This window comes from Ambystoma mexicanum, chromosome 5q (genome assembly GCF_040938575.1).
Source record: "Ambystoma mexicanum isolate Mex_15411 chromosome 5q, UKY_AmexF1_1, whole genome shotgun sequence".
Classification (NCBI taxonomy): Eukaryota; Metazoa; Chordata; class Amphibia; order Caudata; family Ambystomatidae; genus Ambystoma; species Ambystoma mexicanum.
The window spans coordinates 675,545,880-675,558,446 of record NC_090933.1 but is presented as its reverse complement, the minus strand read 5'-3'; the positions used below and the strand labels follow the sequence as shown (position 1 = coordinate 675,558,446).

The following is a 12,567-nucleotide window of genomic DNA, read 5'->3' as shown; positions in this document are numbered from 1 at the left end:
AACTCAGCCTTGATAAAGACCGAAGTGGGTCGAAACACGTGTCGGCTGACCTCTTACACTACTATTAAACAATATATAACCTACCTAAACACCAGAATCTGTATTCTTGTGAGCACCGGTTATCCCAGTACAACTACCCATTAAATTAATATATACGCACAAGTTCTCTGGTAGGACCCTCAGATCTCACTCTGGGCCTTTTCTGCCAGTACATGGATTTAACTGGTGGAGGTTGTGCAATATAAATCCACGTAGAGGGCATCTCACACAGAAGACTAGCTCAGTTAACGTGCAAGAAACTCGTGTGCCGCAATGGTGCAGATCGCATGGAATTGAACAGCATTTTCCAACCACTGATGGTGGAGACCAGGCACAATTGCAGGTTGAAAATACGTTCTGCAACACTCTCGAAATATCGAGGGATATAGCTCTAGAGATACTTTAAACAGAGCAATGCTTACAGAAACCACAGACACTAGACCAGGATTTGCCTCTTAAATTTCTCTGTGAGGCGTTCATGTTGAGGCCTTGCTGCTCCTAGCAGAACAAACTCTGACCCCGAGTTCTTGGACAAGCTTTCTTGTGATTGGTTAGTAGCAAGAAAGCCATGGCCCTTTCCAGCCATCACTCTAACGCAGTGGTACAGATCGTATGGCCTGGCTCACAACCACTGCAGCGTTCCTCTGGCAGTGTCAGTTCAACAAGCTCTAAGGTTGCAAGGTTCCATCACATGGACACGTGGGCGCCCTTTATGATCGTTGCTTGAAATAAGTATTTTGGGAACAATAGACTGAACAGGGCTAGCCTGCTGCCCAGACAGATGTTGTGGAGTCCAATAATATGGAGATACCTGCCACGACCCTCAGAATAACAGCCATCAGGAAAAATTGAATTAGGTGCTTTTTCAACAGATGGATCTGCAATGCACCACGATAAAAAAGCCTGGTAGTTGTCCCCCCACCCCTAAACATGCAAAGTGGGTAGGGAAATTGACAGCAGCAGGGGCCAGTCCAAATCCGAGTCATGGTTAGGACGCGTTTGCGTGCCACAATTCTTGTTGATTCTTAGGACTGTTTTTAAGAAAGCATTCACCAAAGAGGTGGCCTGTAGATGCAGCAAAGCTACACTTCTGCAGAGTGCCTTCTCATCCTTCAATCTGCTGTTTCAAAGAAGAGATAGCGGTGGGTTCCCAAATCTCCAAGAAACCGAGGCTGCAGAATTATAGGATTACATACAGGTGTTAGGCGGAAACCTGTGCAGTTCCCTCTGGGAATACTGTAAAAGATTTAGGACTACAGGTGTTTGGCAGTAAACCCACTTGGTAGCAGTCTGCACCACACAGATTCACTTGGTAGCTGTGGCTGAGCAGTCAGACTTCCCTCAAGAAGAATTAGGCAGTATACAGAGTATTCACAATAGGTCAAGAGAACACAATAGAACAAGTAAACACTGACCAGGGCTTGGTGTAAAAGAGATATAATTATTTATTTAAAAGCCACATTTAGAAAAACACACAGGCACTAATAGCAAGCAATTCAAAAACACGGTCACTAAAAGATATACACTCCCTTAAAAGAATAAAGCCCCACTTATTTTCAGGCAGCGGTGAACGCTTAACGTAGATGGCACTCTAATAGTTCGTTTTTAAAAGGGAGAGAAAAGCAGAGAACAAATTGAAACAGATCCCAACACTTTTTACAAGAACATAACACGAGAGGAGGGCAAAGTAAAACCGTGAATTCAGAGTCAGTAGGCCAGATCGGATTTAAGAGGATCGAAACGAAATGTGTCCAAGGTCACACGGTTGCAGTGCACAAAAGTCTTGTGATGGTTCAAAAAGGAGTTGGACCAAAGAAAGGGACCAGTTAGAGAGTCAAGGCGGCCAGCCCAGTCCAGAAGGTTAAGGAGTTATTATTACCTTGTAGCAATCTTTAGAAAGGGAGGCCTGGCAGACACAGTACCTTAAAGTGGTGAGAACACTCCAGCGGGGGCAGTTGTTCCTGGCAGCGGATGAAAGTCAGTGCTTCGTCCGGGGGAAGAGAGGATCTCGTCGTGGAGGAAGACAGGAGTCCGTTGCACTGCTAGGGAAGAAACCAGCCGCAGAGTTTCTCAGGTACAAGGAGCGGTCCGTTGATTTGCAGTTCAGTGGTGAGTGGCTATCCGGCCGCCGGGGTGCTTGGCACGGGCAGTTCGACCACAAACCGGTCTGGGGTGCAAAGAAAAGAAGGTAAAACTGGTTGTGCCCACCAGTCAGGGGAAGAAGCCTCTCCAGCCGGGAGATCTTCTCTGTCGTCGGGAAGTGGTGAGTCGGTTCCGCAGGGCTCCACCGGTGGTGTCGTCGTGGTAGGTCGGCTCAGCTTCTCCCTCGTCGGATTCTCAGGTCCTGTGGCGACTTCTGAAGTTTCAGTCCCCAAAGCCCTGCTTTTATGCAGCATACCCCCATTCACTCAGCCTAGCTGTCAATCAAACATGCAAAGTGGTGAGCCGGCCGGCTCACCACTTGGGCCAATCACACAAGAGTGCGACTTGAGTTACCAAGGTAACTCAGTCCAGGGTGCCTAAACCCCCTCCCACAGCCCCTGTGCTACCCAGACAGAGTGGCACCGCTTTTGGAGGCTTCTGTGGAGAAGCCCGCCAAAAAGTGGAACAAAGGGCTCGACTCGGGTTGGAGTCACAGAAGAGAACACAAACGCCATTTTAGAATCGAGTTCTGGCAAAAAATACCAACCGGCAAATTAATATTAAATAAATAAACCGGCGGTATGTTCGAGGCTATGAGAATTAAATAATTAAAGTTGGTAGCCTCGAACAATGGGAAAATCCCATAGGAAAATATTTGTGGTCGAATATAAAAAGCAGTTTCCACTGCCACCAGCCAAAACTCGATCAGGGGGGACGGAGACGTGCCCCCTCGACTAACAGACCCCGGGGCAATCGAATTGCCCCGACCAGTACGTCCACAATATGATGGTTTGTACTGGTTTCTGTTAATAATTTGGGACTAGTAAAGCCAATGGTGACTTTACATGCCCTGGAAGACAGTAGTCAGTCCCAGGGTATGGAGTCTATGGTGGGGGGTCACTATGACACCCCTGTGTTACTGCACGGAGGGTGCTGTGTAACACACATAATAAAAATACATGAGACCCTATGGAGTAAAGGACCCCATAGCCCATAGAACACATTAACAGTCAAAGGAACACCATAAATCATGTCCAAGAGTGGGAGAAAAAGAGTCTCACTCTTGGCAGGAGGAAAAAAACAAACTCCAGAAATCCAGCAAAGCTGCTGGGGGACTCACTAGGTTAGGAAATTCAGCCTAAAGAGAGAATTCTCCCTAACAGGCTACCTCTAAAACAGTGCACCGCAATACTCAATCTCTGGTCAGGATCCATGTATTAGCATAGTACCTAGCAGGGCAGTGCGGAGGGCTAATTCTCAGAGGATAAACGCTGATTTGTCTTCAGTAGAACGTTTCCTGGATGAATTCTGCCCTATTGTCGGGGCTCTTGTGGCTTTAAGGCATTAGAAACCTCTAAAATGTTACCCAGAGCTTGCACACATGAAGGCAGAGCTAGGTGCAGGTATCCATTGTTCTTAAATCAAACGTGTTCACTATTCGGGTTCATGTGAAAGAAAGAATACAATCAGTTTAGGCTAATGCACAATCTGTCTGTCAAGGATAGCAACAAGGATAGCAACAAGGATAGCAACAAGGATAGCAACAAGGATAGCAACAAGGATAGCAACAACTCGGCACGGTGGGCTATTAAATATGTGCCATTTGATCGAATTAGAAGCTGCAATCAATGCCTTTTGGCCATTCGGCAGGTCTGTAGTCTATGCAATGACCAATCAGCAGGGGTGTTGCTTGGTCTGGAAAAGATCCGGGGCTATGCTAATTTTGGGACTGTCAGGACTGGGGGCTAGCTAGCCTTTTTGGTTGTAACCCCTGAGCTTCTATCCAGGGCTACAACCAAAAGACCCGGGGCTATAGCCCCCTCAGCCCCCCCTAGCAACTCCTCTGCCAATCAGCCAGTTAAAAGAAAGAGGACACTTCAGCTCTTGTACATGCCATATTTGGGGCAAGATGCTACTGCAGGCGACTGCTTGCCCACTTTTAAGCTGCAGGAATTCAGGAGTCTTGTGTCCACTGGCTGTCTGTAAAAGGATTCCCTGCCAGGGGAATTTTGGAAGTTTGGTGCCCCCTTCTCCCCCTTTCTGAGTAAATGAAGGTGGCTTATGAGAAGTTTCTGTGTGCACAGCAAATAGCTCCATATGGTTGCTCAGATGACCAAGTGGGAGGCGGTCCAGCTTTAGACTGACCCAGGCTCGCCTGATTTGGAGAGAGCTCAGCTGCAACTTCCCCGTTCTGGATTCGGGGTACACACCTAATGTCCCCAAGCTATCCACTCTGCTGTCGATGTTGCTCTAGGGGGTCTCCTTTCACGAGGTTTGGTTGAGTAGGTTTGAAAGTAGCTTGCCTTTTTACACGATATTCAGATTAGCAAATAAGCTTCTACGTCAAAGAGGGACCAAGTACAGGTTATTTATTAGATTTGAATAGCACATGGGAAAATGGGCATGTCTGCCTGAACATTCATTGGATAAAGATGAACGCGGCACTCAAGGAGGCATCGATTCCGTGTTGATGTCACTGCTTCAATCCTAGTAGTTGGTCAACATGCACTGCGTTTTTGCCATGGAGTACTAGTCACCAGGTTTCACTTAGAAATGTGTTGAGAGTAATCAGGAAGAAGTTATATCCCACACGTGTCACACTGGTGTCGTGCTCATGGTAAATGGGGTTCGACTCACACAAGAGCTGTTTGGGAAACGGGCCTCTCCTTCCAGTCTCGGGCAGCAAACCAACGGAATGAAACCGTTCCTCCATTCTAAGCCTCATGCGCCACTCACTCTTTTTCCTGCTTGAAGTTGGTGCTCCTGTTGAGGAGGCTCCGTGACATAGATGCTTCACACAAGAGAACACTGAACATGTGCACTTGAGTTGGATGGACATCTTGGATTTCTGTTGGAGTGGAATTCGGGAGTCTCACTCCCCCACAGAATTGTCACAGACCAGTCATCGACCAGTCATCAAGCCCTTTAGCTTATGGTTCAGTTTTGTTGTCCCGAATGTATGTGGCGCTCATCCCAGGTCATCCCATTTGTCAGGATGGAAAATGACTCTTGTGATATCGAAATCACCATTATTTGCTTCTTCCCACGGCTAGCCAATGGTTCCCCGCAAACTGAGAACTCCGTTGTGAATCGATACATTTTTGCTAGACCTCTCTAGAGTTGTGCCCAATTTCAAATTTTAAATGTTGGAAAAAGTGTGCTGCTAGTACATTTTAAACTATGATGAAGGGGGGTTCCAGAAACTCATCATTTAATGTAAAGTGAGCTTCCTTATGATTTAGGGGGGGGCTTGTGGGGAGAACAGAACAGGGGTGTCCAGGGCAGGGACCCTCCTCCGCCTTTGTTCTGCATGGTGGTAGAGCGGACAGGGCTAGGGATGTCTTTTTGTGGGGATTCTTTAACTGCGTCTCTACAGCCGCTGGGTAGCAGATGTTAAAGGTTACAGGTGCTTTGAGGGTTTTTACCCTTTGGCTCCAAGAAAAATCTGCTGTTCTGTTTTCAGAATAAAAAGTGTTGATGCATTCACCCGCTCATTTGCTGCAGTAAAGAATACATTGGTGGGCGTCTGATGGAGGTCAAAGCCATAACACCTCGGAGCAGCAGCTGTGGGGCCATTTTACAACACTGGATGGCTGGGCTTTCTCCTCCAGCCTGGCAAGTGGCAAAAGGTACTCCCACGCCGGGAAAGATGTCCAGCATAGTGCCCAAGGCAGTAGGATGGGGAGACACTGGGATTGGTAAGGACGCCTGTTAAGGGCAGGGCACCCATGGCCTGGGCTTCTTTCTTCATGTTCCCCAATGTGCGTTTGCCTACCCCCCAATGCATTTTATATGATTACTAAGAGCTATGCTTTCCTGTATTTTGACTTATGTCCCTTTCTAGTCACTGTTAAATGTGATGCTGTGTCAATATTCTTTTTGCAGTAAAGTAAGCAGAGAGGGGGTGCCAGAAAATTACACTTCAGGTTGGATAGCTTCGGCAAGATGTGGCAAGGGTGACCTGCGAGGAAACAGGACTTTGGCACTGGTGCAAGGACCGGCATCCTGGAAACATTCATGCGAGTGTGAGGGGTGGGAGCTTTGGAGAAATACCCTGCTGCTGGTCAGAGCCTAAATATATCTTTCTGAAACACCCATGCCTTACTGTAAGGTTCCCAGGCACGTCACCTAACTCGTGGAATGCGAGATCATGCCATGAAGCAGGGTTTCAACACTCTTGAATAACCCTTGCAGACATCAGTGAGGAGCCCCGGGTGCACAGCATGCAGTTCTGTCTCTAGTAATAGCCTGCACGGCCCTCAACATCTTCTGCAGCATTTGAAGATATTTATTATGGGACTTAGGAGATCATAAGGGAAGCTCCTTACAAGAGAAGAAATGCAGACTTTACAAGTTCATGCAGGATTATGGGATTTAGATATTTTGCATTGAAAATGAACTTCAGGTTCGTGAAATAAAATGCACACTTTTGGGTCAGGTTCACAATTGTAGTGATCGGGGGTCAAGTAGCCACATGAAATCAACAAAATGGTAGGGTAAGTGAAAAGCCTAAATATTCGCGAGGCTTGGGTTCCGCAGGACTATATATATAACCTGTCACCTATCCTTTTAGGCGCACTTTGATCGCTTCATCAAGGTTGATGATGTAAAGTCTAACCACTTGTACATTTCTTTATACGTTTCATAACCCATCATCGCTTATCTGCCCAATTACCAAATGTATGTCCGATAGGCATCAGTGTTACCTAGAATCTCGGCGGCTTCCAGGTGTCTCTCAGGGCACATCGGAGCTGTGAATGTAAACACAGCTGGGGATGTGAGCACAACTGATAGGCCATGTGGCTGAAAAAAACAAAACAGTAATTAAACAGGTTATCAACCGTCTTATCAAACACTGATGTCTTCTAAGAGACATGCATGCAACATCTCCTATAATGACACCCCCCATCAGTGGGCATTGATTTCCAAATTGTGAAGTAAGAAAAGGTTAAGATCCCTGTATAAAATGATACTTTTGGCGAAACTCATGTTTAGTTAAAATAGGCCTAAATAACGACTAAGCTTGCAGAATTCAATTGTGCCTGCCCTTTGTCCCATTGAACGGCATTGTTGGAATCAGGCAGTTCCCCTCATTGCCCTTTCCAGCCCATGTGCAGCCATTAAATCCCTGTCTAGAGGCGTCCCACTGCCTGGTTTTCACAGAAAACTGCTGCACAGACAAGGGCCCGGATAGGTTCTGGTAGGTCATAGGGCAACCATTCTACTCAATTACCACCACCATCCATGTTTTCCAGTAATGCAGAACTACCATGTGAATTCGATTTTCTTAAATCTGCATGAGCATTGTTATGAACTGCCACCAACGCATGCACCAAATGCACCTGATAAGTTGCACTGTTTGACCACCTAGGGCCCTGTGCATTTTTTTAAATTGCACGGTTTGGTTGCCTAGGTACCTTTTGTCTCCTCTCAAATCCAACCCATCACTCCTTGTCTACCATGCTCCTGTCCTTCCTCCTTACTGTTCTTCCCCTGCCTCTCTCCTAAGGCCTCCTACGACCCCCCTTCTATTCCCTTCACTGCCCCCACCCGCCCAGTCTCCCCTTCCTCATTCTTCACTCTCCTCCCAAACGCCACTCAGTTCACTCTCCTATCTCACCCACTGTAACCTCATCCACCATACCTGGTTACAATGTCATCTATGTGGTGCCTTTTGGAGGGATTTATGTGTGTTGATTTCAAATCCGTATTTTGAGCTAGTCTGCTGCTAGAGTGCCCAGTCTTTGTGGTCTAGTCCTTTGTTTCTGTTTTTCTTCCTTTCCCCTCGCTTCCCCTTGGCAACTGGCTTTGGCAGCCAGGTGTCCCTGTCCCTTTGAAGCGTTCTCTCGCTGCTTTTCCCTGCCTTTCCTGATAGTAATCTGTAGCTATGCTGGTAAATAGATGGTAAATAGTTTTAGGCCCACTTGGTGCCTTGGAGGGATTTATATGTGTTTTTACTTTGATTTCCAATCTGGTTTTTGAGCCGACCTGCTCCTCGAGTGCCCTGTCTTTGTGATTGTTTCCTTTGTTTGTGTCTGGCTTTCTTCCTTTCCCCTCGGATCTCATAGCAGTCAGGTGTCCAGTCCCTTTGTCTTGGCAGCCTTCTCTTGCGGCTTTCCCCTGCCTTTGCTGATAGCAATCTGTAGCGATCTTGCACAACAACCACTTGGTTAGGAGTTTTAGGGCCTGCTTGGTGCTTTTGGAGGGATCTATATGTGTCGAAAATTGAAGGAGCAAAAGTGGGTTGCTTATTGTATGCAGATGACCTAGTCCTCCTAGATATCAGTGATAGGCCTCCAAACACAATTGAAAAGACTTGATGAATATGGCCATGAAAACGACTTACAAATCAACATAGAAAAAATGAAGATCTTAACCTTGGAAAAAGGGAGAAGAAAGAGGAAACAGACATTTAAGTGGCGGATGGGTGCCTTGGTGATTGAGTCTGTGGTCTCTTTTAAGTACCTTGCGGTACACGTTTGTAAAAGTACTGTGGAAACTCATAATCTTCACTTCTTAAAAGGGATGACAATAGCCCTGGCCAAACAAGCCTTAATATTGAAATGTAGGTTTTGTTGCTACTCGATGTTCCCAATACAGCACTTATATAGAGCAAAGGTGGTCCCCATCCCTGACATATGGTGCGGACGCTCTGGCTTCCAAAAAAGCATTGGGCAAGTCTGGAAGGCGCTTTTTAGAAAAGTGTTCTGGGTCTCCCAAGAGTGGTTCCAATCCAGATTATCAGAAGGGAAATAGGGCTATCCTTACTGAAGTCTGTGTTAGAGTGGACATCTTTGACCTTGTTTGGTAAATGTATGAAAGAGATTCCTGCTGCGATCCATGCCCTTGTAAAAACAAAGATTGAAAGTGGACCGGGAACTGCAGTGGCAAAGTGGGACTTCAACTACAGAACCTTGGTGGATTACCAAGGTTCATCACTTGTAGATTTGTTGTCCAATCCTGGTAAGATCAAGAAGAAGCTGAAACAGACTGGATCTCAACCTGTGACAAGTCAAACAAATACACACTGTTTCATAGCCTATCGAATGAAACAAGAGGTTTGGGTAATATCCCAGAATATCTAAGGAAATTCCCAGGATCCATACGACAGGTCTCAATTCATGAGGATCAGATTCAACCTCTTTAATATGATGGAGGTGGTATCTGCTAGAACAAGGTTTAGCTCAAGAAACATGCTATGCAGATTTTGCAAAGAAGGATCTCAAGAAACTCTGCCCCACTTATTCACTAGATGCAGGGCTTGAACCTAGATGCACAGCCAAATCACGCAGATCCGTGAGGATCCCTCACCTGGGCAACCTGTAAGGAAATGTTAAGGTGTACTTTATGTTGTATTTCACAGCCCAGTCTAAATATGTTCATTAATAGTTCATTAATAGTTCATTAATAGTCTGATTCTCTTTCCACAGATACCATTACCCCAAAGTACCTGGGAAGCCACAGGCAAACAGGATCCAAAGCGAATCTGGGACCCCTGGATGAATCCTGATGGTGGAAGATGCTCTTCCCTGTCACAGTACCTTGGGTGCCTTGGAAGGCGAAGTGATGGAGTTTTTCAGTTTCACTCGACGGTGTCCCTCGAGGATGGACCCCCTTTGGAAGAAGGAGCCACTGGTATTGTCAGGGTCAAGCAGGAAAAGGGAACCATGGTGTGTCAGAATGGCAGTAATGCAGGTCTGTTGCAGTGGTCTCCGATGTCGGGTTGCTACACCAGCTGTGGGTGTCACATGAAAATGGAACTTGCTGTGGACCTTGACACTGCTTGGCTGAAGGAGGTAAGTCCTTTGGTGGTCATTGAGAACTTTTGTTGTTCACGGGTGCAGTGGCAGAAGTAGGTGTCTGCTTTCGGGATTTAGCAGTCTGCCACCTTTAGGTTCTTAGGTGCTGCAGCTGCAGCACGGACCTCAGGATGGCTTCTGGTGACCTGGAGATGACCACTGGACTGGGCTGTGGACCCTCATTAAGTGCCGACCCGCGGGACATCTTCTTTGGATTTTGGTGGTGGGAAACCCACCAGCTGGCATTCTGCTGCAAGCAGCAACCCTGCATCTTCTCTGGTGGAGAAACATGGATAGATGTGGCAGAGGCGCCCCTTGAAAATTTCTTCTGATGGTTGGAACTTTGGCAGCTCTGGGTGTCAGGCAGCACTATGCTAGGGTACCCCATCTTTCGGGTGATACTCAGCAGTTTGGCCTCCAGAAGTCACACACACTCCTTTGGACCCTGACGGACACAGATGACTTCTTGGCTTCAAGATGTCCAGGCACTCCATTTCTGGATACACAAAGATCCCTTCGCTGGATAGCAGGCACACAGCACTGGCTTCCAGGACACTTTGGGTGAAGAGCAGCAGTTGCACAATGTTCCCTCACTACCACAGGAAGAGGTCGCCTATTCAGGTTCTCTCTGGTTCAGTCAAGTCAGCACAGCATTCTTTGGATTACTTGAAGAGTTGCAGACGCAGACTTCTTCCTCCAGCTGGACCCAGGATACAAGGTTAAGATGACTTCAGCTTCTGCTTCAGGTTTCTGGTTTCAGCTTCTGACAAGGAGGTGAGTGTGAGGTCCCCTGTTGTACAAAACACTCCCCATTCACTTAGGATGAGCCAGGCTCAGCCAGCCAATCACACACAAATGCATTCATGCAAGCAGCACCAAATCGGGCTCATAGGCTTTCAGCCCATTCACCCAAAACCAGACACCCACAACACAAGGTGTGAATTGGAGACAACTCCCCAGCTCTTCAGAGCACTACACTGCAGTTATTCCAGTTTCAGTCAGGGTGGGTGTAAAGACTGGAGGGGTTATTTGTACTTCTGGCCACTATATGGTTGGGGTAGAGGCACAGAGCACCACACGGCAAGGCTCTCAATTGGTAGAATGGACGAGCAGCCGAGGCTGAGACTCAAGGGAGGTGAAGCAGGCTGGTTTTTAAGTACAGTGAATCCCCAGGCTCTCACAAAGGAATGTCTACACACAATGTCAGGTGCGGCCATGGTTGTTTTATTCAATGACAAACAAGTTAGATGGATATATACAAATAAATAAGACTCACTTTGTCCTAGAAATCTAAACAGGTAACCTAACTTAATATACACTGTTCTATGTAGTACCACTGTTACCTTTAAATTCACTTGTAATGTACCAACTGCTGACAGTTATTAAAAAGCATTTAAATTATTAGTCAAATAAAACATTACTCTAGATAGGCACGTAATAATTAGAACATAGGCAGGATGCTTTCTTTAGGATATAAATACAATTCGGTGTGAGGATCCCCCACCTGGGCAACCTGTAACAAAAAGTTAAGGTGTACTTTATGTTGTATATTACAGCCCAGTCCAAATATGTTCATTGACAGTCTGCTTCTCTTTGTACAGATCCCACTACACCCGAAGTACCTGGAAAGTCACAAGAGAAAAACATCCCAGATGAATCTCAGACCCCTGGATGAATCCTGAGGATGGAAGATGCTCTTTCTCGTCACAGTACCTTGTGTGCCTTGGAAGGTGAAGTGATGGAGTTTCTCAGCTTCACTCGAGGATGCCCCTCGAGAATGGACCTCCCTTGGAGGAAGGAGCCAGTTGAACATTGGGGTCAAGCAGGGGAAGAGAACCAAGCAGAGTTGGAAAGGCAGCAATGCAGTTCTGTCACACTGGTCTTCGATGTGGGGTTGCTACGTTGGCCGTGGATGTCCCACGAAGATGTAACTTGCTGTGGACCTCGACAAGGCTTAGCTAAAGAAGATAAGTCCCTTGGTGACTGTCAGTGACTTTTAGTGGAAACGGGTGCAGTGGCAGAGGTAGATGTTGGATTTCAGGATTTTGCAGTCCACCCCCTTTCAGTTCTTTGGTGCTGCAGCCACAGCAAAGACCTCAGGGTGGCTTCTGGGGACCTGGACATGATCACTGGACTGGACTGTGTACCCTCACCAAGTCTGGATCCTCGGGATGGCATCTTTGGATTCTGGTGGCAGGCAATCCAATTGCAGACACTCCACTGCAGGCAGCGAGCCTGGATCTTCTCTGGCACAGAAAAGTGGATAGATGTCATGGCAATGATGCACCTTGAAGATTTCCTGAGATGGTTGGAACTTTGGCAGCTCTGGGCATCAGGCAGTACTATTCCAGTAAACTCCCTCTTCCGGGTGACACTCTGCAACGTGGCTTCCAGCAGTCACGACCACTCCTCCGGACCCTGGGTGACAAGGATGGACTTCTTGGCTTCAAGATGTCCAGGACCTCTTTTTCTGAACCCATGAAGATCCCTTCTATGGATGGCAGGCACACAGGACTGGCTTCCAGAATACTTTGGGTGAAGAGCAACAGTTGCACAATGGTCCCTCGTCGCTATGGGAAGGGATCAC

General features: G+C 47.0%; 1 protein-coding gene across 1 annotated transcript in view; it reads right to left on the bottom strand.

The window, feature by feature from the left end:
- ADHFE1 (alcohol dehydrogenase iron containing 1) overlaps positions 1-12,567 on the bottom strand; it is a 419,108-nt gene that overhangs the window by 55,983 nt on the left and 350,558 nt on the right. Inside the window, exon 12 of the mRNA XM_069621130.1 lies at positions 6,888-6,984. Within this exon, the coding sequence (XP_069477231.1) occupies positions 6,888-6,984 (97 nt within the window). The remainder of the gene's footprint in view (positions 1-6,887; positions 6,985-12,567) is intronic.